Source organism: Typopeltis vanoorti, chromosome 6 (assembly GCF_054136105.1).
Source record: "Typopeltis vanoorti isolate ZY-2024b chromosome 6, IOZ_Tvanoo_1.0, whole genome shotgun sequence".
NCBI classification, from domain to species: Eukaryota; Metazoa; Arthropoda; class Arachnida; order Uropygi; family Thelyphonidae; genus Typopeltis; species Typopeltis vanoorti.
In genome coordinates, this window is record NC_143554.1 from 44,311,167 (window position 1) to 44,338,394 (window position 27,228).

Genomic DNA, 27,228 nt, shown 5'->3' on the forward strand with positions numbered 1-27,228 from the left:
CAAACTTGATAAGTATCAGATCAAAAGTGAACTTTACCGATACTGGCACAATTCCGATAACTGTGATTAGGTTTAATATCTACAGATTGGATAACTGAAACAAGTCAAGTAACACTATGAAGTATTCTTATTTTTCGTTTTGATTTTTTTTTTTTTTTTTTTTTTTGTACTCTGTTACTGTTGCATAACAATGTCTTTTTAATTTGAATCTACACTGTTGCGTAACAATATACTGGTATTAATATAAAGTTTTTATGTTGCTGAAATAACGAGAAAAAAAAGGAAAAATTTTAAATAACTTACTTTATATGTTTAGGTATATACCCCAACGGGATTTGAAAGGTATACAGCCAATTATGAAGTCAGCGACTATAGGATAAATTTTACAATATGGGATACCTCAGGTACGTTAAATATTTAAAATAAATATTAATTTGTTATTAAATTGACCATAATATATTTAGTTTCACAGCTCTTCAGTGATATTGTTTCAATATATATATTCTCTGAATATATTCAGACTTTTGAAAAGGGTTGAACTCTGAGATAATCTGCCATCTTCGCATGTTACAGGCCAAGTCACCTTCAATTAGCGAAGCACTTATTGAAATCCTTTGGTATTTGAAGGAATATGCGAAAGGAATTGGTTTTTCGTGGGTTTATTTTATAATGTAACACAACTGAGTAGTCGAATAAATCCTTCGTAGACAATTCCTCTGAGAAACACTTCCCTCATTTACCGAAACGGACACCTCCATGTTGGAGATCAGTAGTGTACAGTGAAGCGATACTTTCAAGTTCTAATTTCTGTATAAAAAAAAAAAAAAAAAAAACGTCTTTCGACATTACAACCCAGACAGATTTATAAAGCAGTACAAGAACGTGTTCGGCTTAGACCAGTAGGAGGATAGTGGCACTCAAGATTTTCATTTTTCCACGTGAACACGCTCCTTGCAAGCATTCTAAGGCGCAATGTCTGTTATTGATGGCGTCTTTGGGTAGAATCTAATAGAACAGCGGCAGGCCGTTTCGGATGCTGGCCACATATTGAAGGAAGATAGTAAGATACAGTCGGAAACTCCCCCCCCCCCCCCGTCTCACTATAGATCGATACGGAGTATTCCGGCTTCCATTCACGTAACAACGCCTTTATTTATATATATTTTTTCTTTTAAACTTCCTTAAAATCAGAAGAAATATGAAGCCGACATGTTGGAGGGAAATGATTCCAGGGATGGGTTCATAAATAAAATGATGCCAGAGATTCTGATGTTAGAAAACACACAAAAGTATATTCAAGACTTATGTCTTTACATTGGCTAAGTGACTGCTGTGGGCTCTGAGCCAATGTATCTGCACGCAAGTATTTTCGTCTTATTTGTTAAGCCTTCAATGGTTTTCGGGTTTGCTATAAACTTCGTAAACTAAGTCTGTGATTTAGAATTATGAGAACGCAATTCATCTACAAAAGGATGGCGTCGTCAAAACACGTCTACACATGCGCATTGCGGTTAACTACAGACCCAGTCAAATTTTATTTTATTTATTTATTTTATCCGAAATCGCAAAATGAAAATACGATTTCATATATGTAGTTTAGAGACTTTTTTTTCCTTTGAATTTTCATATGACTCCGATGGCGTATTCCTCTCAACCAAACTTTGCTTTCTCTTGCTAAAGCTGTTTCCTAATAATTTGATTTTCCTCTTACGCTTTTCACTTCCCATGGGTGGGGAGGCAGGGAGCACAGCACGGGAAAACAAAGTTTGCTACTCGGACCATTTTTTCTGCTTCCTTTCTGATTGTTGTTATTCTCCATCTGCCGACACATTCCTTGTTCGACTGGCTGAAGTGCTTCTCTCTGAAGCGCGTGAAGCCTGATCTCTTAAGTACTGTTTAATTTCTTATATGAAACATTACCCTCATTAAGGCTTGTATTTCCTACGTTGCTTAGTAACCGGAACATTGTGCAACAGATGCACAAGGCGTGGCCAGAGACAGAACTAGACTTCGACAAGGGCGAGGCCTGCGATGGTAAATAAATAAAGAGATAAATATATAAGTGTACATTACAGAAATTCTGGTAGAGCGGAGCTCTTAATTATGTACGACTGCCGACGACATAATAAATTACGATTAGTTTTAAAAATGAGTCAACTTTAGGACCGTAGAGAAAATTTTAAACTCCCTTCCCTGGGTCTTCTTTCATTACCATTGAATGAATGCTGCAGAACGCATTCCCTCACACACACACACTGGGAAGGGGTTAACGTGGTTATTGAGTTCGTTATAAACCAGTTTAAATAAGCTCCACCTGGTGTTAATATCCTTCTTCAATTCGATCCGTGACTTCTCATAATTCATCTCCGTTGTTTTTTGTTGTCTCGAAACATTCATCCTTTGTAGTGCAATTGGAAGAACGACGGTACGTTGCTCCCTTCGATTGGAAAAGGCCTAAGTTCGATTTTCGTCATGACGGGAGGAATCTTCAAATGGACTTTTTCAATCGAAGGTGAGTTAGCCGACCTCATACGGCGGTAGCAGGATTTTTTCTCCCGGAAACTCGGGTTTTTCACCCTGCTCAGACAAATCGGCCCTTCAGAACACACGCAATTTACAGACAAAAAAAATACTAGTGGTGGTGGTGAGCAGTAGATGGCGTTGATGTAGACGATGATGGTAGTAGAGGTTTGATATAGTGGTGGAGACGGAGAGTTGTAGAGTAGGTGTCCTCTCTCGATGAGCTTCGGACTCCATGGAGGTGTCACCAATAATAATAAAATATTAATACTAATAAACAATAATAATAAATAGCGCTTTTATTTTAAGAAATCATTCACAAAATGACAAACCTAGCAAGTAAGTTGGATACCTCATTGTTGCGATAATGTATTTTGCAAAGAGATAACGTGTCTATTTGAAACAAACAAACTATAAAAAAAAACGCTAATTCATATTCAGGATTTAAATGCGATGCTAGATTCCCTCTCTCTCTCTCTCTCTCTCTCCCTCCCTCTCTAGAATACTGCATTCCGTATCATTAGCCAGCAAATTGTCCAATAGGATAACTTTATTGTGTCACACTTGAATGCGATTCTACTTCCAGCTGTATTTTGTTCCTGTTAGAGAAATTTTCCTGAACTTATTAAAATATCAAACTGTTAACTACTAAATGAGGGTAGGTTTGCTGACTCAAGGCATTTAAAAAAAAAAAAAAAAAAAAACCTTCCCAAGAACACTAATGTTCCACTCCCACAACATAAAGCAACCTACGAACGCCCAAAACTGGCAGATAGGCAACTTATTTAGTTTCTTCGCGGTAAATAAAATCAAAGCACTTCTGCTAATAAGGTTGGAAACAACGTGAGATTAGATATCAATAAATTCTACTAATTATATCGATTATCTTAGCGTAATCTTGCTACGTCGGCGCGGTTAGCCTAGTGGCTTTGCGCTTCGCAACCATATGCCTGGGGAAGGAGTGTCCTAGGTTCGATTCCCGTCGACGACGAGAGGAGTTAAAGGATCTTTTTCAGCCATAACCAAGTTAGTCGGTCTTTGGCGTGGACAGCAGGGTTTTTTCCCGCGAGTTTATCTGGGGGTTTTTCATCCCGCAAAGCAGGCAAACCGGCCCCGTGAACGCACGCTTCGACAGACATGGGATACTACCGAGAATAAGCAGCAACCAACCTATTCCGCATGATTATCGGTTACGGAAGCTTACGCAGTAAAGTGTGTAGGCCTGCGCGAAAGCGTAACATATAACGATGAATCTTGCTACCCTTCTTTGAGGACTGATATTAAGAAAGATGTTACTGATACTAGTGTTAGTTGTTTTATTATTGTCATTCATAAGGGTTTGAGTTTTTTTTTTTTTATTCTGCCTTCGAAAAATAATTATACGTTATTTAAATAACACAAAAAAACTTGTGTTGGAGGAGATTCTGCATTTGTTTAAAAGAATTCTGTGTATGCGCATGTTCTAACTGACAATGTCAACAGTCATCTCGCAGTACCAACAAAACGGACAGACTAGGAATTCGCAAACACGTACTTTCAATAAAAGAATTTAGGAAGACCGATGCCACAAACCCTTTTTCAGTCCCATCCTCTCTCTCTCTCTCTCTCTCTCTCTCCCTCTCTCCCCTTCCCTTCAGTGTATGTGTTGGACATATCAAACGCACGAAAATAAGCAATCTTTACCCGGAATCTCGGGCATGGCATTGAGAATTCTGCAAAGAACTTCACTCGCCGGAGAAAAATACGACATCATCCCGAAAAACGTGATAAGATTTCCTTAGGATTGTGTCTCGCTAATAAAAAAAAAGGGGAAAGAGAATGAAGAGAGGAAAAAAAAATACTGTATGCAGGATGAATGTCACTCACCCACGCGCACAATTATCAAGACCAGCATACAAGGTGATTACAGGAAAGTCTGATTCTATATATCTGTACGTAATCATATGCAAATCGGCCTCGTGATTACTTCCAGGCTGTCCTTTGAAGGTTATACACCATAAGGAAGATCTAGATTAGATAGCTTCGCATTCCTTCATCGCGTATGCGCGTCGCCTTGACAACTGAAGATTGCTGCTGGCGCCAGGTCCACAAATGGAACAAAACGACGAAATTTCTAGGCGCTTATTTTTTCGTGGTGGTTTCTAACGAAAGATCCCATCCTGTAAATGAGATAGACGTGATGTAGTTCACTGAATCTGTTTATGAAGAAATATATTATAAAAATGCCATCATTTAAGCCTTTAAACTTAACTTTTAACGAAAGCTAATGAATTTGTGTCAAGTGCTTATATATTCTAATTCGTTTTGAAAGATAACTTAACATGAAAGATGGTTCCAGAAAGATACTTCGCAACGAAGGCAGTCCAGTGCTGCCGCTGTTCAAGGAAGGCAGTCAAGTCCAGCGCCGCAGCTTTTTAACACTTTCATTGCCAAGCTGAAAATTGGAATTTCGTGTGGTGGCCAACTTTTTTTATTATTTTTTTTATTTAGTTAGCGACGTCCACGCGATAACGCGTGATCGGCCGTCAGGTGAGAGCTCGCATCACGTGGTATCGCGTGATTGGCAATGAACGTGTTAAGGGAGGCCATCAGTCCAGCGCTGTCGCTTTTCAAATCTAATCTAATCTCGATCTTCCTTATGGTGTATAACCTTCAAAGGACAGCCTGGAAGTAATGACGAGGCCAAGGAAGGCAGTCAGTCCAGCGCTGAGGCTTCTTATGTGGCTTCATAAGAATGGTGGTTCTACTAATGTAGTCACTTTTCTTAAGGAAGGTAGGTTTCTTGAAGTGAGTAGTCTTCAGTCCGTAATTGTTGAAGAAAGCTTTCATTAGATTCTTAATGAAACTTGTGAGGAGCATAAGTTATATCTGCACGGCATGCTTATGTATTAATTATCATCCTCACTTTTCCTCTCACTGGACTGTCAACAACAAAGAAATTTCCTAATTTCGAGTCTGGCGGGTGGTTTGTTTAATAAAGGGGTCCGTAAAAATTGTAATAGTTGAAGTGAGAGAAAGATGGGAATCAGATATAATCTTCCAAACATAATTAAGAAAGGATTACCGCTCTTTGCAGTAAGAAACTAATTAACGACAAGTATCCCTCTTTTGCAGGAGCTCCAGCATACGATACCGTACGACCTTTAGCTTACCAAGACGCCAGGGTATTCTTGCTGTGCTTCCAAATCAGTAGTCCGGATTCCTTGGAGAATACAGTAAATAAGGTATGAGATAAAAGTCTGTTTTGTTACTAAAATAATTACTGGATTATTTACATTTAATCACGCTAATTAATGCGTTTAAAATATCGCTGCAAGTGAATGCCTTGAAGAGTCGAATTCCGAAGGATTTCATGTTATGATGCTAAAATGATTTTAAACAGAGTTAACTAATAAGATTTCCTTTCTGGCAGTATTCTGAACAACATTGTGAATTATTTTCTTTAAATAATTTCCAAATTATCCAATTTAAATAATTAGTGCACGTCATTAGTAACTTTGACCAACAGGGACAACAATTTTAAGAACAACGTAATCGCTTTGTAATTGACAAGATCTAAAACTGTCATTCTTCTTGAGTACAGTACATTATAAATAATTTGAACCTTTCAGCATACAGATTTGCATCAACAATGCAAATGACTGAACTAACAGTAATGGACTCCAGTGAAGATGCAAATGCATTTCCACTGGAGTCCATTACTTTAGTTCAGTCACGACATACTCCCAACGTCCAGAGCCATTAACAAAATCTCGTTTAATTTTTGACTGTGTCATTTTCGGAATATTCTTAAATTATTTTATGTTAATGAAAAAGGAAATAAATTACACATTATATATAAAATATAAGCACTATGTTAATTTGCACATTTCACATGAGCTTCTCGTATGTTATTCTTTACAGGAGCACTTCGTAAAATAATGTGCGACGTCACAATCCATCATTACAATAATCGATCGTGACGTCATCGCTTTTTTTATAACGTTCAACCGAATAATATTAATCAACTGATTAAATGTAGAATCATCTCAGAAAGAAATATATTTATTTTAATCGAAAATATGACTCCTTAAGGTTTTTATTTTTGTTTTAGTGGTTTCCCGAAGTTCGACAACATTGCCCAAATATTCCCGTGATTCTCTGCGGCTGTCAGAGCGACTTGAAAACGGACACTGATACCATATGCAACCTGGCCAAATTAAAGAAAGCTCCCGTCACGTCAGAGCAGGTAAGATTTACAAAATATTCAGCAAATTTCTTTTAAAATGAGCTAACCTTGCCAAGATGAAGAAAATGCAGGGCTTTTTTTTATTGCATTCTTTCCAGAAAACACGCTATTGCAATTATCGTGTGTTTTTTTATTGTTTGTCAGTGTAAACAATGAGAAATGAACGTGAAGAACGTGCTGAACCTCATTGTCGCATGCCAAGCAATAAAAAAATCTTTCGAAAAGGAGTACGTTAATATTAAATATCAGTAAAATTCTATTGATTTTAATTACATTTTTCTTTTATTTTAGGAAAATGCGTATTTTGAATGCGACACAATTTTGTTTTTCTTAGTGAGGGAAACCGAAGCGAGTGACGGTGGAGGTAACACTTGACCTCAAAATAAATAATTGCTCAGCAGGGCCTGCTTTCTGTGTCGAGACGTTTACTGTGCTCTTGGGTCTTCATCTGTCATCCCGTTACCTATCACTGACTCCTGCTTGGGGAATGAGAACTGTGAAGGAGGAAAAAGAGTAACTATAGAATGCAATCTTTGTAATGAATCGATAAAGAGAACAACTTCATCCTCTTGTGGTCGTAATTCTCTCTCCGAGATTTAATGATGACATTGTATTGATTTCTTGATGCGTCATTTTGAAAACGACTACTTTAATTCTTTCAGTAAAAATAATTTCTTAAATTAAATTCTGTTCGAAGCTCATTGATTGCATTCGCCATTGTTTTATTTCTTCTCACTTGTTTCTTATCAAGTTTCTTGGATTTCAATATAGCTGTGGCTATTTCTATCTATATATAAAAATAAAGTAAATCCCAATAATGCCTTTTATTCGTCAAAGGAAGTAGGTGGCACTCCTTTAACTTTTTGAAGATTGGTAGGAGGATCCATCAAGCTTTCACTGAAAGTGAGCGCCCAAACTATCAATGAATCAAGGCTTTTCAGGAGAGAGGATATGGCTGACAACTGCCGCCATCTCATGACCCTAAACCCTAATATTTGTATTATTGTTTCACAGTGTGAGTTCTACGGTCGACTTTTTTATGTGAAGGGTTTAAATCCGACTTTTCGCAAGGGAAACTCTACCTTCTCGTGCCAAAGATTGATTAGCTCAGGAACTGGTCGAAGAAAGGCTTAGAAAAAGTTCCAGTAGTCGACGACTAGAGTCGAACTTATAACATTCTTTGGGTGGCTATGGATACAAGCACCATGTCCACAGGCGCACAGTTTGATAGTTAATTTTCCTAATATAAATGCACGTAAATATAGCTGAGGCTATTTTAAGAGTTTATTTTCATAAAATGTTTTTTTATTATAATAGAATTCGAATTCAAAAGTTTGTATATATTTTTAGAAATTTATAAAATATTTTGTTATTCAAAACATGGAGTTGCAAACTTAAAGAAAGTAGAAGTTATATATTATTATTTCAGAGAGAAATAAATTACACTGTAACGTGTGACATCACTTCCGTATCAATCAGAACACACAAATTAAAAAAGATTTGTCAATAAAAATTATCCATCCCCCCTCATCTGAATATTATTAAACAACTTTCGGCTGATAGGCACTCCACTAATAGTAGTAGTGTAAATATCTTGTAAAAGTAGATATTTTCTCTTGAATGTATGTACTGTTAATCCTTCGAATTCCAGGGAAAATAAATGTGAACCGATCGCGGAAATGGTTTCACAGCCACTGGGATAATTTCTCCTTATGTAATCGGATATGAAGTACCCGATATACCATTGATATTCCAGGCGCACATGACACGAGTAAAGCTGATGACTCACTGAAGGTCAGATGCTGAGTGGTGATCTCTGAGTTTGGTATAGTAATCTGGATTAACAGCTCTCGTGTCTGCTGTAATTTCTCACATGCTAATTGAGTTGGAGGAGGTGTTCGGTGTGTGTGTGGGGGGGGGAAGATTTGACTAACGTTTGCTACATGCTACACTGCACACAAGATAAATGATCGTATATTCCCATGATATTACTATGATTTTAATTCCACTTACTCCAGTTTATGCGACTGTTGGTTGGTTGAGAAGCACAGACGAGCTGATTGTGAATGTGCTATGGGAAGCTTCGTACTCAGGCAAATACTAACTCATAACAATTCAACTCCTCAGTGAATGCCACCATTGATTACGTATTGCCATTCACCAATCGAACTCTTTCTGAACAAGAGTTGAACACCAATTAGAAATGGGAAAACCAATTAAAATATTTCATTAAATTTCAATATCATTAATATATTTCGATCTGAACCATTTCTGTGTAGAATTCCTGTTTAGGCACAATATAAATGATCAATTATTTGAAATAAATGTCTATTTTGTATCACTAATATTTATTTCCTTTTTTTCAGGCCCTGGCAATCTCGAGGCAAATTGGTGCCACCACATACGTCGAAACGTCATCAAAATTATGTGGAAAGACGGTACACGATGCCTTTGAAGTAGCGGCATTAGCTGCTCTAGGAAAACTGAACAAAAATCACGTTAGTCTATTACGCTATCGTACATTGACGAAGACAAAACACAAGCACAAAATTGACCTCAAGGATGAGATACGGGACAAGGCTAAAAACTGTGTTCTAATGTGAACTGTTTTTCTTTCTGTTGGATACCTAGTGATCTTTGTACAGCGAGGACCTATTTTTAGCATGTAATTGTTGGCGGTTGCTAACAGTACTGAACATACGTATTGTTGTAAGCGGTGTTGGTGACGCACTCCTGTTTAGAGGAAAATCAACGACGCATCACTTAAAGGCAAGATCTGTATTTTTTTTTTTTTTTAATTGTTGCTTATTTCTTTTTGTTCCAATAGATAGGAAGACGCCGAAACAGTTGTTGAAGTTTCGAAGTTGTCGGGTGACTTCGTCAATCGGAGGGAAAAAAAGAGGGAAATGGAACGATTGAGAACTTTGCTACAATCTTCCTATTACTTTAAGTGTTTGCTTCTGAATTTGTCTACAAGTTTTTCTACTTGGCGTTTTTATTTGTCCGAAAATGTTTTCTATTACATAAAACCTTATGTTATAGCACTCTGTGATAAGAAGCTGCCATGAATCTGGAGTACTTAAGGGTAATTTTATGAGCGAACAACGACTGTAATGTAATTTAATTATTATTTCTTGTGTTTAATCAAACAGGAGGTTGTAATCTATGTATCAAAATATTTAAGATTTCTATAAACAGAGAACAGATTTAGTTTTCTGGAATGGTATTCAGAAATATATCAGTCAGGTATTTAAACTGTAAATACCACGATGTTTACTGAAGGGGAAAAAAAGAAGAAAGAAAATAGTAGATATTTAATCATAAATTGAAATGCTTCTTTCTGGGAATGTGGAGAGACCTTTATTGATATAAAATTAATGACGGAGAAGAAATATGGCGTATGTCTTTTTTTTCTTGATCTGAAAAAAACTGCAAAACACACCAAAAAAGCAAATTACCTTAATGCGATTTTAACATATTTTTTTTAGTATTGCTTTTTTCATTTTTTTTTTCCTCACGTGCTTTCAACAAAGAAAAAAGAATGCCAAAAGAACTGTTTGTATATTTCATTAACTTTTTATATCAACAATAGACCATGTTTAACAAAGCAATGTTTAAACACGTTAAACCAGCAGACGATATTTAACTCTTTTTTTTTTCGCCATTAAAATTAATACTGCAGGAATAAAAAATGGAGTTAATTGTACTAATACGCTTATTTCCCTAACTATAAAAGCTTAACTATTCATTCTTCCGAATCTAAAGAGAAGCAATAATTACGCTAGTTTTTATCTCTGATTCCCGTTCATCAAATCACTCCATCGATACACTGTTACTTGAAACAGGCGACAGAAGAGGAATGTTATAACGATTCACGTGGCCTCCTGATGGCGCACACACACACACACATCGTACACATTCAATACCAGTTAATTAAGGCCACCAAACTACCGCTTAGTGCCTGTTGATGACTGTATGCGACGGCCTTCGTTCTTCCTCCTTCATCCATCTTCGCAGATGTTAACATGCATCCTTTAAGAAAGAATTCAATAGTCTAATAGAGATAGCAAGAGAAAAATAAAAATTAACTTATCTGTTGCAGGAACTGACTGTGCATGTGACGAAGGATAAATGACATTAATTACTACATTATGTTGCCTAAAGCAGGCTCCCATTAAGACGATGTTAACTGTAAATTGGTCATTTTTATGTTTCGAGTGGCTATCTGTCATACATAAATATTGTCGTAATGTACTATTAGGAGGTTATAACTCCCTTAACAATTATAATTTTCTGTTTTGTTACGTGATTAAAGAAAAAACCGGAATCTTCGTAATAGGACTACACTCTTTCCCTGGCTCCATCTCAGACTGCTGTGGTGAACTGGTGCATGTACCCTGAAGAAGGCACGCGGTAACGGGTACAACTGGGGAAGTCATGACTGCACTGAATTGGGTCGTCTAGCATTGACTCCCGAAAAACTTAAGGGTGTCAAAAGAACTGTTTGTATATTTCATTGTTATCTTTTTTATATCAACAATAGACCATGATTAACAAAGCAATATTTAAACACGTTAAACCAGCAGACGATATTTAACTTTTTTTTTCGCCATTAAAATTAATACTGTAGGAATAAAAATGGAGTTAATTGTACTAATTGTTAAATTATGTCTCGCTCTTGATGGGTGACAGAAAATGTGAGAGGAGGAGGATTGTATATGCTCCTCTGGAGGAATGATTTTCTTAGGAAATGCAGAATTCTGAAAATATGTTGAATCTTAATATACTTAAAAATTTTAAATTTTAAAAAATTTAATTTAAAAAAATGAGTCTTTGTTGGTGCACATATTTTCAAGAAACACAAGTCCACTTAAAGAAATGCTTTAAGATCAACGTTCAAGGATTTTTTACACTGGTTCCTAGTTCAAAAAACATCAAATCTAGATTTCTGCAGCTAATTTTGAGTGTATTTAATAAAAAATAATAATTTGAAATGAGAAAAAAATTACTTATAAATAGTTTACAAATTTTGGTTTATTTAAAAAATTTTCATTGAAAAAAATTACTATTAAAAAAGTCAAAAATTGTAATTTCTCATTTTGAAAATTACAAAAGTTTATTTAGTGAATATATAATCCACATAAATTATATAATAATATATCAAATATTAAGTGAAAGCAAACCAGGAATGAAATTGATGTACTTGATATATTGGATTTTATTGAGCTGCTAACACACATTAGAGTGCAATGTGTATTCACAAATTGACATGCAACCAAAAGGTAATAATGATCAAGGGGAAAAGATTCGTATCTTTTTATATTCAGAATTTAGAGAGGAAAAAAAAATGAAAAAAGCTTACCTCAGAAAAAGAAAATCTATAAGCTAGCAGCGTTATGCTGAGGTGGGGGTTATCAGGCTGTCACAAACACACTTTGACTACTTATTGATCAAATATTAGTAAACAGCTGAATGAAAAAAAGAAAGAGAAATAACACACTTATTAAACTTCGTATCTATCAATATGACAGCAGAGTGTAAATAAAATAAAATCACGTGGCAACTGCATACTCAATTGTTAGGAAGTGTGGTTGTTTTCAACAATGGTAGTAAATGATTCTGCTTGGCGCAAGAGATTGAAAACCCAAGTTTATCATCGCCTTTTGCTCTAAAATGGTCAAGATAGATGTTTTGTCAAGAAAAAAAATGTAACAACACATAATTTATCTTTATTGTTCCATTCAATTTTTGGAGTTCAGTTTCATCCAACGTTAGTCAGAGCCCAAGTGATTTCTTACTTTAAAATAAGGAACCACCTTCGTTACATTTTAAATTCAACTTACACTAAATTTTCTGTATTTTGTTGAAAACACAATCAGGATACTGCAGAGTTTTACTGCTTTTTTATTTGCCTTCAGATATCGAAATAAATCGCCTTTTTTTTATTATTCTGTGTTTTCTTTTATCATACTCTACGTTTCATTTCTATTGCGTTAAGTTTTATCTACTCTTCTCTATTCCCACTGACACTTTCCTTCTTTCTTTTTTCTGGGTGCAGAACTTTTTTTCACAGGTAAAAGAGGAAAATAAAAATTAAAAGTTTTTTCCTTTTCAAGAAGCTCGCTATCAAACATTACAGCATCTGAAGACAGCTACATAACTTCCCCTCTTATCAGCCAGCAACAGCTGCATACACACTATGGAACAGTGTCTACAGGTTCTTTGCTGTTTACAGAAGCAGCTACCAAAATTTTCTGCAAGTATACGGAGGGCCTCCCTTCTTTCGCTACAATGTTGCGAATCTTTACGCTGCCTGAAGCAGATAAACTGGAAAGATCGAGAGTCGCTTGCTTGTTTGTTTGTTCGCGAGCTTCAAACGCATCATAGCTTAAAATGTAGGTCATCTTCATTTTTATATCAGTTACAGAGAAATCAATAAAGCTCTACTGCTAGCTAAGGTGGAAGTAGCTAGCTGACAATGGAAATATACATTAGTCATGTATGTGTGAATTAATAAAAAAAAAACTTATGGGGGAAACAGTATATATAATGATATACAATAATAAATAATTGTTGGTCGAAATAGAATCAGATAAAAATGTACCGATAACTGCAGATTAGAACCTTTAGTATAAGGCGTGTTGTATCTTGCAAACAAAAACATATAAACAATATGTCTACGTCCGCGAAAAAGAAAAAAAAAAATCCAACAATACACTTGTGTGACGACAGAATTTTTTTAACGATGCAACAATGGTGAGCTATGTAACATTTTAATTAAAACGAATTCGCAGTGCCGCGATGTTGAGCTTGCTGTGAGAACATAACGTGCTCTCTCAGATGTGTCAACGTTTTTATCTGCATCTTTTTTTTTTTTTTTTCCATTGCGAAAGCACATGAAGAAATGATGAGCATTAAAAAAAAAACGAATCTAACTGCAGTGTCTTATTTCAAATAGTCAGGGGATATTAAAACAGACAGAATGTAGAATCAAGTTGTTTTGCTTCAATATTTTTAATTTCAGAGATGTAAGTTTTTATCAACTGTAGAATATTTAGAACAAAAAATAAAAGAGGAAATATACTCAATATCATCCTCCAGTATTATAAATAATATTATAGCAACAATGAAATTGCAGCAGTTGAAACTTCTGAAATACCAATTGAGAAGGTGTCCTGAATTGACGTCTTTACCTGGAGGAACTGGTGTAAGTCTATCCCAGAAAACATCGGCATGAGTGCGATGGACAAAAGTTACATCATATAAATATGCAGATGATGTATTATTTACAGATGAGTAAAACTTAAACTTAACCTACTCGCTGTAATATTATGGGTTTCAACCTTTCGCGGGTGAGATTCGCATCAAAAAATAAATAAAATATTCGCTAATTTGTATCAAAATGACCAAGTGCGGCTAATTCCGGTTAACATGCATAAAAGTAGAAATGCTAACCAGGATTGAATATTGTACGTTCCCTTCCGACTGCTAGCGTTAAGATACTTTATTTTAGTGCTTAATTTTGAAAAACTAAATTTAAAAAAAAAAGTAATTTCGTAATTTTTCTTACAAAATTCATTAATCAAAATGCAACGAAACATTTTTACTTTACTTCCTGACGTAATAAACCTAATTTTTACAAGTTACATGTCTAAATTTCATTAGAAAAAACTGAAATAAAGGTAGAGTAGGCACTCCTTATATCAGATTCCTCCAGGGACTGTTTTTCTTACATCTTCTTCCGTATAGATTACCATCCATGTAATAGCACTGCATGCATGGTGTGTGTGTGTGTGTGTGTGTGTGTGTGTGTTGAGGCGGGGGGGGGGGAATATAGTCAGTTACAATATTTGTAATGTAGAGCAACAGATTTCGTTCATGTTCTGATATATTTACCTGACAAGGAATCTTTTTTTCCGATTACACCAGTTTTTTTTTATTTCCTCATCAAAATCATGCAATATCATTTTGCAGGTATTTGTTATATTTTACTTATGCGCTCCAGTTTTTGTGTTTTTAGGGGCTTAAAATGGCTTGAAAAATAATGATAAATTATTAAAAAATAAATAAAGTGGCTTTTTTGTATTTTGTAATTTAAATTAAGATAAAAAATATCATAATTGTACAACGTAGAAAAAAGTAATGGGGAAAAACTTAAGAATAATGATAATGAGATAAAGTACGAATGATGATAAAATTAAAAATGAGCTTATTTAAATTTTTTATGTAAAGGGTTTTCACTCCCTTCCCCTTGTCCAATGACTAAATGTTGGTTTGATTCCGGGGCTTTCCATTTTCAAACTGTTGCTTTGCTGACCAAACACTGCCAAGCTATCCACTGATGCCGCTTTTATTAACCAAGGAAATAAAAGGACCAGACGAAGAACGAGCCTCAGATAAGGTCTGAACGATTGAACTAATAATAAATGGTGTTGAACAAGGCTTCAATACAACTACTGTCAGAATCACAGCAAAACATACCGGGCCCTAATATTCTAATTCCTATGGAATATTTATGAGATGAGAGAACAAACTGGTAGGTCACGTCTAGAATCAATGCAAAGGGTTTTTCAGCTACAGGGGATTAGCCAGTCATAAGAAGATGGTCTCTTCTCCACTTCAAGAAAACAAAAAGGGAATGCAATTCACAAATAATACACGTGACTCTTGACTCCTCGGACTTAATATTCCACTCTTAGCTGCATGTAAAATTAATGGGAAGGCGATTCGTGGTTTGGAAAAATGATGAGCTAAGAAGGTGCCCTGATATTAAATTAAACTTCTTATGAAATTGCGAGTGCGTTTATATACATCGAGTAAGAGAAATTCTCACAATCTTCGCCAGGGATCACTTGCAGTGTGTATGAAGCGCTGCAATGGATTGCGAATAGCAAAGTACGTAATAATCCTCAGGGGGGGGGGGGGAATATAACTTGAACAATATTTATATGAATACGCATTTAATACCAAACATATTTGAAAGCGACAATAAATCGTGGTAGTCGTTAATCAATATTTTATAATATATTTTAGGATGGGTAAGCTTATGCTATTAAGAATCAGACAGAAAAAGTGCGACTTTGAATTGGACAAAAAGGGAAGTCAAGTCTGGGGATCGAACAGAGACTAGATCGGTAGGATAAGTGATTGTGCCTCCAATCAGAGAATTAAAAGATTGTTTAGCAGAATGTGGCTCGCTACCGGCTTTTTTTGTTATAACCATCTCAAATAGAGGCGTGTGGTGTGTCAAGTCCTATAAAGGTGCACAAGTGTTACGTCTTAGAGACCAAGACATCAAAATACTTTCTCTCCCGAGTCCTTCAAGGAACATTGGCTGCATGGAAGATGCCTCATAGAATGATAAATAGGATACCTACGTAAGGTGTTGGTTAGGGTTTCGACATGTAATTGTAAAGTATGCAGGTGTGCACGCTATATACTTATATTGCGTGTGTGCTAGTTATTGCCCTAGAGTTAGGGTACTGCAAAGCGAAGAATTAGAAATAAAAATTACAATCCCAAAGTACGCATTTCTATTTAGTTAGTTTAAGTTTGCTTCAGCGTGCCATGCATTCCATCTGGACTACGTTTAAATCGTAATTCATTAAACAGAATAAGATTCTAAATTTTAATCCAGCCACCTGCATGCATACAACACGTGCAAAGAAATGCAATAACAGATAATCGAAAACCTCTGGCGATGAGTACTCTTGGTCTATATGAGTACTATAATGCTCTATTACAGTAACAATGTGTGATAACAATACAAGAGTTATTGAACTTACCATTGTTAGAAGTACAACAATGGGAAATGACGCTGATCATTATACAAAGTTTTTTTCCCCGTGAAAATGCCTGCCAATTGTTGTGGCATAAAGAGTGTAAGTTTAGGAAAGGAGTGAATGGGTTATTTATACTGCTTATTGACGTCTCATCAGGAGATGGCTACGCAGAATCCTCGGGATGTACACCATTTGCCACGGCTGATAAATATCAAGCCATTTAACAGTTGCAGAATTCAAAGTGTGATAAATGAAGTGGAAATTCGCCTCATTAAGAATAATGAGAAACTACATATAAAATATTTGAGCAGTACATCAATCCCTCGATTAGTGCGCCTAATGTGTTCTTTAAAACAGGCGCATTAATCGAAAACGCACTAAACGAATATAATAACCTATGGGAAAATGTATAATTCGTTCCTCAGATTTCTTTTTTGATCCTTAATTTTTTTTTAAATAAAAGAATTAAGGTATGACTCAGGGCCTAGTTAAAGGAAACCATAAAGTTGAAAGACAATAAAACATATTCAGAATATAAATTTATTATTCTGCTTCTTAACAAAGAATTGAGCTAACATGGTTTGGCGGGCATTCTGTTCCTTTTTTTTTTTTTTAATACAACCGACGGTATGGTACTATTGCCTCTTCTGCAAATTTTACTGCTTCTCTCTTCATCAGGGTCAGCCTCAAGCATTGCTGCTTAAAAACTTTGATTGCACGAAAAATATTTTCAAATTGTTTCTGTGAAATCTCTTTCGGCTGACGATCAGTATGAAATTTTTTTCATATTCTTCGGGATCTTCCCGCTGTGCATCTAAATTTAGCAGGTCGGAATCACTCAATTCTTCAGAATGAGATTTAATTATCTATTGGACGTTATCATTGAAGGGGAGAAAGAAATGAAGGACGTACGAATTGGTCGCTAAAATGCGAAATCATGTGCTTTATACGTAAAATTTTTCATCTGTTATACAAGCAAAATAGTTACCACTTTAAAAACCACAATGATCATAAAAGAGAAGTTAATTTTCTGACGTGTAATAATAAACACTCATCCCACAATATTATTGATTGCCCTATTATCGGAATGGATTCTCCTTCTTTTGACATGCGCAGAAGTGTCGAAGGGTCTCGCATCTGGGCGTACTATAACAGACGACATAAATATTGGCGGTAAATTTTGGAACATAGTGTACATGGAAGTAGTGTAGTATGCCATTAAAAATAACTTTGTAAAATGTTTTAAATCGGTAACTAAATTATTTCATTCTGGTGAGTGATTTTTTAAAATAGTTAACCATAAAAATTTAGAGATAGAAAATTTTTAAATGTAACATTTATTTTTAAGATGTATCTAGGCGCACTAATCGAATTTGGGTATCGAAAAAAAATGACGCACTAATCGGGAGCGCATTAATCGAGGGATTATGTATATGCTTACGTTTAGTGTTATATAGGTTTAAACGTAATATGATCCTATTAACAATAGAAGCGTTCGTCAAGTAATAAACAGTGCACAAAAACTGAATATTACGAAATAATCACAATTATCTCTGCATTGTTAGACTACTCGATCAAAATAATAGAATTTTGATCGAGGGACGAACACCGAATTCAAGACAAAAAAAAAATCGTTGTTTAACTCTTCTCATAGTACTGAGCAATATGACGCACTTTTCTCTCTCTCTTTTCATGACATAAAATTGAAACAGGCAGAGAGATAAAATATGGAAGTTGATCGTATGAAGACATCTCATATTGCAAGCTCCGTTAGACGACTTACAGTAAAACATACGGTATCACCACGACTGACAATAATTTGATTTCGAAAAGAAGCAATTTTTATACGATATCTGGACTACAATGCTCTATTACAGCAACAATGTGTGATAACAATACAATAGTTATTGAACTTACCATTGTTAGAAGTACAACAATGGAAAATGACGCTGATTATTATACAAAGTTATTTTTTCCGTGAAAATGCCTGCCAATTGTTGTGGCATAAAGAGTGTAGAAATATACTGGGAAAATTCTAGGATGGTAATGTGTTTTGTTTACGTAAATGGATCTGCATTTTTAAGACCTTATTGATTAGAATTTGGCCGATGCGATTTTAATGACAATGCAAGAAGTTCAACTGTAATTAAGAAGATTCGTGTTTCAAGAAAAGGTCTAATTCGATTGGATGATTAATTGAAGTCTACAAACCTTGAAACACTAGAACTGTTTTTGAGAAGAAAATATCCTCTTGCATGGAAAACCATTCTTTTAACCTCTTTAATACTGAATAATAACTAAAAAAATGTCACTAGTGTTCGAAAGTATATTTCACTTTCTTTCAAATCCTCGCTTTATATTACATTTCCAGTCGTGTTACGTACGCGTAACTTCTTTGAGTTAGTTTTATGAGAATTCCCATCAAATTTGGCCAGGTAAAAAGAAGTGGCATCAGATCTTTTTCTTCCGTAGAAAGAGAGAGAGAGAGAGCGAGCGAGCTAATAATCCCAAGCTGGTGATGAATGAATGGATCGCTGACTTCTCGGAACGCTACTCCGAAATCGACCACGTTGACATGGCAACGGTTGTCAGCTGCGCAACCGAAAAGGTACAAGTTGTTTTCAGTGACACCTGAAACCGTGGATTGCCAGGCGATCAAAAGAAAGTGGGAAAATGGATCGCTTCCCTTTCTTTGGTTTCCTTCTTATTGGTAAAATCCGCGGTGCACGCTTTTTCCTTACATCGGATTCGTATCCAGATATGCAAATGTGTTTCGGATTATCTTAAGCCTTCTGCACCATATTTTGCAATGTTTACAGCACGCGCTGCTTTTGTATACTTTCTTAAATTAAACTTTAAGCCTCTTTACGCATCGTTTTCTCTTTTATTGTGTTCCTTCTAAGCGTCTTACGCTTTTACTTGTTTTCTTTTCCCTGTTATGCTAGAAGTAGCACGGATATTTACTGTTAATGATGCTAAATGAATAATTTATTAAAAAGTCATCGCTTTAAGGATAAGAAGAGGGCTCTTCTACTTTCTGACACCTTCCTAATTCGTTCATGATGTATTACAAGTTGACGACTTAATTCTCTGACAACCACCAAGCCATCCATCATATATGCGGACTCAGAGACTTGAAATACTTGAGCTGAAGGGGTGGTTTATGCAACTACAACTCCATTCGACGATGCGCTCTTGAAAGTGATACAGTTGCAAAATACCACCCGCTTGAAAAGGGAATGGAACATAATATTTTGCGAACTGCATCCTCCTTCTTACAGGATTCTGTGAAAAGTCTGCTTGACTTAGGTTAATGCTGTTCAAGTCCCATTGAGCTGTTTGGGAAGATGTACAGACCCTCTCCCTCAAGGCAGGCGTCAAAACAGAGTGCAAAAAAAAAAAGACAATAGTAAATATCGTGTCCTTTTTTAGTTTTCGGCTACAGCATTCGAATATAAACGTTTCAAGTCCTGTACTTTTAATTACACAACGCCTTAGCTGCAGACATCCAATATTGATGTTAGCCAACAGTTTACCTACAAGCAGTGTGTGTTCTCTAAAAGTCATTCTAAATAACTATTCAGTGTATTTAATATTCATTGTAAGAACTGTGGAGGTATTGAAATCCTACTTGAATTATTTCGTCCAAGAAATGAAAACATAATTTAGGATACGTAGCTGTATTTGCAATCCGAATACTGCTATCGAGGACTTGGCTGCTGGTTAATGACGTGATTTTCCTGAGATGTTTTGGTCATATATTACAATGAGACGCAGCTAGACTAATGAATACAAAAAAAAAAAAAAAACAACCCTTAAGGGCTTGTAACTTTTTTCTTTTTTTTGCTTCTGAAAATATGTAAAAAACCTTCAAATAAGATTATGTGACTTGACAGAATACACTTCAATTTCGAAAGTTAGGCAATGGTGTAATCATCCTATTTGCAATGAAATATATTTCTGTAATTTTCTAAGCAATTCTCCCCCCCCCATCAAGAAACCTATTCCTCTCTCTACGTATTACTAGGAAATAAGCCCTTGTTATTTACACAGTGTGCGAGGGGGGGGGAGCTACGAGATTTTAATTCTGTCACATTCTTTTGAATGTCCAAAACTATCAAATCGGCGTTCTTTTAATCTGTTTTAACTTGGGAAATAGGGACGAGTTTACCTGAGACAAGTCCACGGATTAAGAAAGATGGTTGAGCACTGCAACTGTGGGTCAGAAACGTGTCCACGTTGATCGTTTTGTAAGCAGGCGTACCGTCATTCGCTCTTCCAAACCTGCTCGCACGATTCTTGTCAACCAACGTTTCCACATCTTTGTGTGGTGATCACTGGCAATCGTTCTTCCTTATGCTTTATGGATTATCTCTTTGTGATCAGAGTGATCGGCATGAGTTTAATATACGATTCCTCGAATATAACTTTTTTTTATCACTGTTCTACACTTGAACAAAAAAGTTTTGTAAGCATCCGCTAGTCTGATTTTTTTCTCATCATTCAAAAAAGTGGTGAACAAACTTGACGAATATTTCTTTTTTTCTTTTTTTCCAGAGTCTCTGATAATAATGGATCTCAATGATTCCTTATTCGCATTCAACTTGCTTGCTAGAATTTTCACTGTTACTTGCTGCAGGAATTCGTAGTTGCAGGTTCGTTTTTGGTAGTCTACTTCAAGGATCGTCTACTACATCCTTTTCATTCCATTTGAAACACGTAAACCATGAAATTCATTGCTGTGGACTTCGACCTTCATTTCTGCAAGCTGTTCGTAGCATTTTCTGTTTTAGTGGAACTCTTTTCTCAGCTTCACCCCAAACGTGATGGCGATCTGTTCATTTTTTCTCCCTCAGTACTGTTAGACTAATGTCTAGTCTTTAATCAAGATAAGCATGCACAAAAAACGCTCGTGCCAGGAAAAAAAAAAAATCTGAAGGTCGACTAGTTCAGGTTGGCAGGAGAACTAAGGTTACACTTTCTATGCTTGTCTAGCGCCCTCATTCGAAGAAATTTTTTTTTAAATTCCCTCTCATTACTTTTTTTTTTTTTTAGTGTACCGTATATAAGCTCTAAAAGGAAAATAGATCATTAAACAAATAAATGTACAGCTTGTCTGTGTTTCATTCAAAGACGAACCGTTCTCTTTGTTCCCAATTAGTCCACCCATTTACTGATGACATAAATTTTCGAAACACATATTCTGTCATTTTAGAGCAGGATCATAACATACTCTGAACGCTGTTGTCCTAGTGGACAATTTTACCCACGAAAAAGTATAAACCTGCAGCGCGTTAGTACCGTGGGTAGGTTGGCAGTAGAATAATTTGGAAATCCTCCACCAGTCCAAAAAAAACATGGAACTTCTTCAAGACACTTCACTCCCCCCCACCTCCAATAATAAGGGGGAGCGATGGTAATCTCGCAGGGGAAGGAGAGATTCATGCCCTATATTCTAGGGTAGAAGTAGTAATATGAAATTACCAGATGAATAAAATAATATTTACTAATGGCAGAATTTTTGTTCTCGTAATATTTATAGCAAACGAAGAAACTGCTTCACAAGTGTCAATATTGCGCGATGACAACTCTGCATAAAAAGATAACAAGCGATATTAATGCTACTGCGTGCTGATCCCTATTTAATCCCTCCAATGACATCGACCTTTATGTAGACTGCCAGCTTCTCAGCGAAAGGGATTTTCCATTCTTGTGATGTACAATAAGTCAAAAACATATACGATATTCTATTCACTGACGATGTCTAGAAATGTTTTTTCAAAGAATAACAAAGCAGCACGTGCAGAAAAGCAAGACGATTGTATAACGAAAAACAAAAATCAAGTAACTGCGTCGCTTACTTGGACCAGCGATGCATTACAAGTTCCAACCTGGGGCAAATCCACGTCGCTGTTGACTAAGATGTACCACTGTTTTCGCCGACAGACGAAGACGCACTACCAGTAATAATAATAAGTGTCATAACAATGTTTTATTAATAAACATACCATCTTCAAGAAAGCCAATCAACCCGTAAGATCCTACGTAGTTCAGGCGGTATAGACGAAACGCTTTGGTTTCGAAGATCTGGGTTTGAATCCCGTCTACAACGCGGGTTCATTTATGAAAGTAATTTCACTGAACACGAGTCTCTCATATAGACTGCCACATTTTTTTTTTTTTTTTTTTTTTGTTCCTCCCCAAACAGAGTTATAGAAAGAACAGACATGCCTTAGCCTTAGTTGCCTAAACGAAAATCTAACCAAATGTCCAGGGAGGTGACCATCGCTGCTCAAGGAATGGTTGGGCAACAGTGTATGATGATTAGTGAAATACACAGGAATAACTTTTGCAACGTGCGTGTTGATTCACTATTAAACGTTACATCGCATCACGTTATAGAAGTAATCTTCAATTTCACACTTAAGATAATAGGAAGAGTTGAGGACACGCAGTCGCTGCATTTTGAGTGGAGTTTTGAATCAGAGACTACGAAGTAAAATAATTATTAAGTCTCGATTTGTTATCGATCGAACTTTCTTTCTTCTTGGCAAATCTCACAAACCTGAAACTATCATTTCCTCCAGACGACCTCATCCCCTGTTTTCCTATCGCCACCAAAAACAGTAAAAGAAACTTGTTTTACTTAGACGTCTCTCCAATACATTGATGTTTCTCAAGAGAAGCAGGAAGCCGAAGACATTGCCAAGTCACTTAGAGGAAGTGAGATAATTAGATTAATTTAATTAGAGGCGGCGAGCCGAACTCTGTTAAGATGGTCTCGTCTGCAATCTTTCTCTCTTTTCAACTTTTTTTTTTTCTTTTTTTTTTTTTTTTTTCGGCACAAGGCTCATGGTCATTCACGTGACTCTTACAGTACCTACGCATGTCTATCGTGATAAATATACCGATCAACGAGAATATAGGCAACCCACGTAAACATGGCTACAGCACGATGCTGTAATTAAGAATCCAGTTTCCGTAGTCAGGGTGAGTCACGATAAAGATATCTTACTTCCTCATTTATATGTATTTCTTGCAATTCCAGCCTTCGTGACCAAGTACACCCTGTTTGGGGTTGCATTTTAAAGTATCTACTGATTCTGATCGATATTTCTTTCTGGATTTTTCTTAATGAAAAAAAAAATTTTTTTTTCTCCTTAAGTTGCAAAAGAAATATCAGAACTATGAAATGACGAAATAGTAATAATTGCAGAGTGCTTTCAACTGAAAACTGCTTAAATAGGGATTTTTATGCGATTACATCCACTAAGAATCGATGTAAATAAAAACATCCAACATTACAATTTTTTTTGTTTTTTTTTTTAACATTACAATTTTTCTATCATGCCGAATGCACATATCGCAAAATAATATTCTGAAACAGGACAAAAATAATTCTTAAAATCTTTCTGAAGGTAGTGTCCACTTATGTTGGTTGTCTCTTCGGTAAGCTTAAACTACTATCTAATGTTAGGAGTTTTTGTAAGACAAATGTTGGTTTAAGATAATATTTCAGAAAAAAATATTTTATTATTATTATTATTATCAATGAAATTATGTGATTTTAATGTATTCTGAGGTTCCAAATCTTCAATGTAAAAAAAAATTACCATGTGAAGTTTGTTTTTACATATTTTTAAAAAACACAGGCATGTTTGCAGTACATGCGCTTTTGGAATATTTCCTCATGAATTATCTAGTAATAATAATAACGCTTTAATTTATTATTAGGTAAAGGTCCTTGAGAAGGAGAGGAGGACCACAAAAGAGTTGGATGGACAACATAAAGGAAAAGAGGCCGAGATGGAGATGAAGAGCCTTTGTTCACATCACCAAGAGTCGAAAACGACTGGATGGCACATAACAATAATTGTCCTTGTTGATTTTCAAGGCATGTCGTGGTAGTTTCAAAATAAATGAAGGAATGGTATGAACGAGCTTGAAACGCACAAACTTGTCACAGTTCAATCAGATGAAGTTTTGTTCACAAGGAATAAAATTCATCTGAACTTGAATACTGTCTTGAAAAGTGGAACTTATTAGCTAAAGGAATGAAAATTTTACTTTTAATAGAAATAGAATCAAAGCCTGTGAAGATGAAGAGCAGAATTTTCTCTAAACAGTCCGTCTACCTCCAGATGCGTATTTAGAGAGTAAATAAAATTCGTAAGTAGAAAGATTGGCACTTGTTTGTTTTGTGTACCTTCCAAAACAAACTTAAAAACAGTTTTATTGCAGTAATAGACGAAAAGTTTTCCATACCTCTCGCACACCTGATAACTACGAAGAATTCTGATAATATGACCAAATTGATGGAAGAAATAATCGACAAGGAACTATTGGAATATTTGTGGTTATTTAAGGATAAATGCTGGCTATATAAGAAGGACGTATAAAATATTTCAGCTTTTTGTGCTTAGAAGACACCTTGACACCATCCACTAGTGGAGGTTACGTTGCCTGAGTGGGAATCTCCCAACGTAGGCGCTGCATTAGCAGGGGAAGATTTCCAAAAATTTCAGAACTGAAACTTAATGAAGGTAATGTGATGCCTCCAAATTAGGAAAGTAAAAAGATGAATTATCTGAAGAGAGTCTCACTTAAATAGAACAAAAATAAAGCTGAAAATTGAAAAGAATTTGATCAACTTATAATAGATTACCACAAGACGGGAACAGAATGTCTCTGACGATTCATTTCTCATTTTTTTTTTTTTTTTTCAAAAATATGACAGAATGGGTGAAAACTGGAGTGAGCGGTTCCACCAGGATATTTTGGTAAAGCGTTGCGGTGGAGTGATGGGAGACTACCGTTAATTTCTTCAAAGGAGAGACAGGCGAAAGTGATTATAGAATGAAAGGAAGTAATTATTAAGTACAATTATTAAATTTGTACGCTTTAAAAAACTTTATTATTTTCTTAATTACTGTATATAAAGAGAAATAAAAAGCTTGAATTTCGGCTGTTTATGCTCGTTTTTGTAAAATGAGAAAAAAAAAAAAAAGACAGAAAAAAGGCCCCCTTTAAAATTCTACTCCTTAAAATACAGCTTCACTAAATACTTGACCAGTAAAATTTTCGGTGAATTTTTTATTTTTTGTAGAATTTGCTTTCAAAGAATTTGTTGTTCCACGAATTGCTCTTAGGGAACTAACTGCAATTTTATGAATTACAGGCAATGGAAATTTTTTCACTTCGACTGCCTATATTCATACCTCAAAGTTTCGTCGTGGAAAAAATAAATAAAAATGTTTTCTTGAGAAACCAATAGCAACAGATTAAGCATAATAATAATAATAATAATAATAATAATAATAATAATAATAATAATCCAATTACAGAACGAATACACAGTTAGTTGTTCAAGAGTGGAGTTTGTTCGCTTTCGGAGCATTTTTCCTCCTCTTTCTCAGAATTCATGCTAAAGAGGGCGCTGCGATCCGATTTGAATTTTGTTTCACGCTTGAAGGCGTTATACTGAACGTATTTCCCTTAAGAAATCATGGAAGGAAAGCTGAGTAAGCGCACTCAAGAATAAATTGATTTTTTTTTCTAACCTAAACTAATGGATTAAAAAAACGCCCAAGTCTTAGACACTTGCATATTATTTAGTAAGTTAGTGCTTCCTCCTCATAAGTTTTCGATCTTGCTGCTGTACACATAGCTGATTTAAAAATTGACTCACGATTCTCTCCTCCCCCCCTAAAAAAACGAACAAACACGTTGGAGAAACTAAATAACAATAACCTCGGGGAATGATCTATAAAAGGGAATATAGAATTTTCGCTCGATGCTTCTCATTTCTGTTTAGCTCCCCCCCTCCTACTTCGAAACGTGCAAGAAATTTACATATAAAATACGGCAAACAAAGGTAGCATTAGATTTCCTTCTATTAGATGGGGTTTGGGTTTTATTATAATAAACGGAAAGATGGTTTTCTGCCCGTGGAAAATTATTTCTGCCTGCGGCACCAGTTTCTCCTAATGAAATTTCGCAAACATCTGTATAAAACAATATTCAGACGAACATTAGCTATGCAACACATTAACGAAGAAATGGAACGCCTGCTCTCAATTTTTAGAGAAATAAGCTGGTGCACTACAGAAAACAAATCGAAAAATTCTTTACCGTCAGCAGGCTGATTAAATTAGAACCCATCCAATATTCTTTGCCTTAAGCGGAGAGGTATGCATATTTCGTATAGTGCAGTCGAAACTAATTTGGGACTAAACTAGCTAATTGGTTTTTTAATAATAATTATTCGTTTCGAGTTGCTTTTTTAACTGCTAGAATGGCAGAGCGCGAGATATGTTGAATAATTACCGTACGATTTATGTTGTTGCCCTTGGATACTGAAGGAATTTTTTTCTAACAACAATGGAGCTCTGAGCTTTATTGTTGTTTTTGCAACTTACATTACGAATATAGGCAGTGAATTTTTTAAGAACTTCCGCTGTCTATATTTGTAACTTAGGCAGTAGTAGTTAAAAACACTAATGGATAAAGGCTTTTAAAAACAAATCTAATAAGACAATTGAAAAAAAAAAAAAAGGAAGGGAATGCTTTATGTTTGATTTATGTTGTTGCCCAAGGAATTGTTTTCTAACAACAATGGAACTCTGAGCTTTATTGTTTTTGCAATTTACATTACGAATATAGGCAGTGAATTTTTTTAAAACTTAGGCAGTAGTAGTT

At 35.5% G+C, this 27,228-nt stretch overlaps 2 protein-coding genes across 4 annotated transcripts in view; one reads left to right on the forward strand and one right to left on the reverse strand.

Annotated features, from left to right (window-relative positions):
* The window catches only part of LOC150105415 (ras-like GTP-binding protein rhoA), a 57,108-nt gene extending 46,968 nt beyond the window's left edge, over nt 1-10,140 (forward strand). The window contains exons 3-6 of the mRNA XM_090394781.1: nt 317-404; nt 5,635-5,744; nt 6,614-6,748; nt 9,115-10,140. Of these exons, the coding sequence (XP_090250907.1) occupies nt 317-404; nt 5,635-5,744; nt 6,614-6,748; nt 9,115-9,351 (570 nt within the window). The 3' untranslated portion in view covers nt 9,352-10,140. The remainder of the gene's footprint in view (nt 1-316; nt 405-5,634; nt 5,745-6,613; nt 6,749-9,114) is intronic.
* Nucleotides 1-27,228, reverse strand: part of LOC150105413 (uncharacterized) — a 362,599-nt gene that overhangs the window by 224,155 nt on the left and 111,216 nt on the right. The window contains exon 2 of one of the 3 annotated variants that reach the window (XM_090394784.1): nt 12,111-12,216. The exons of the other annotated variants lie outside the window; for them this stretch is intronic. The gene's annotated coding sequence lies outside the window, so the exon portion shown is untranslated. The remainder of the gene's footprint in view (nt 1-12,110; nt 12,217-27,228) is intronic. 3 annotated transcript variants of the gene reach the window in all.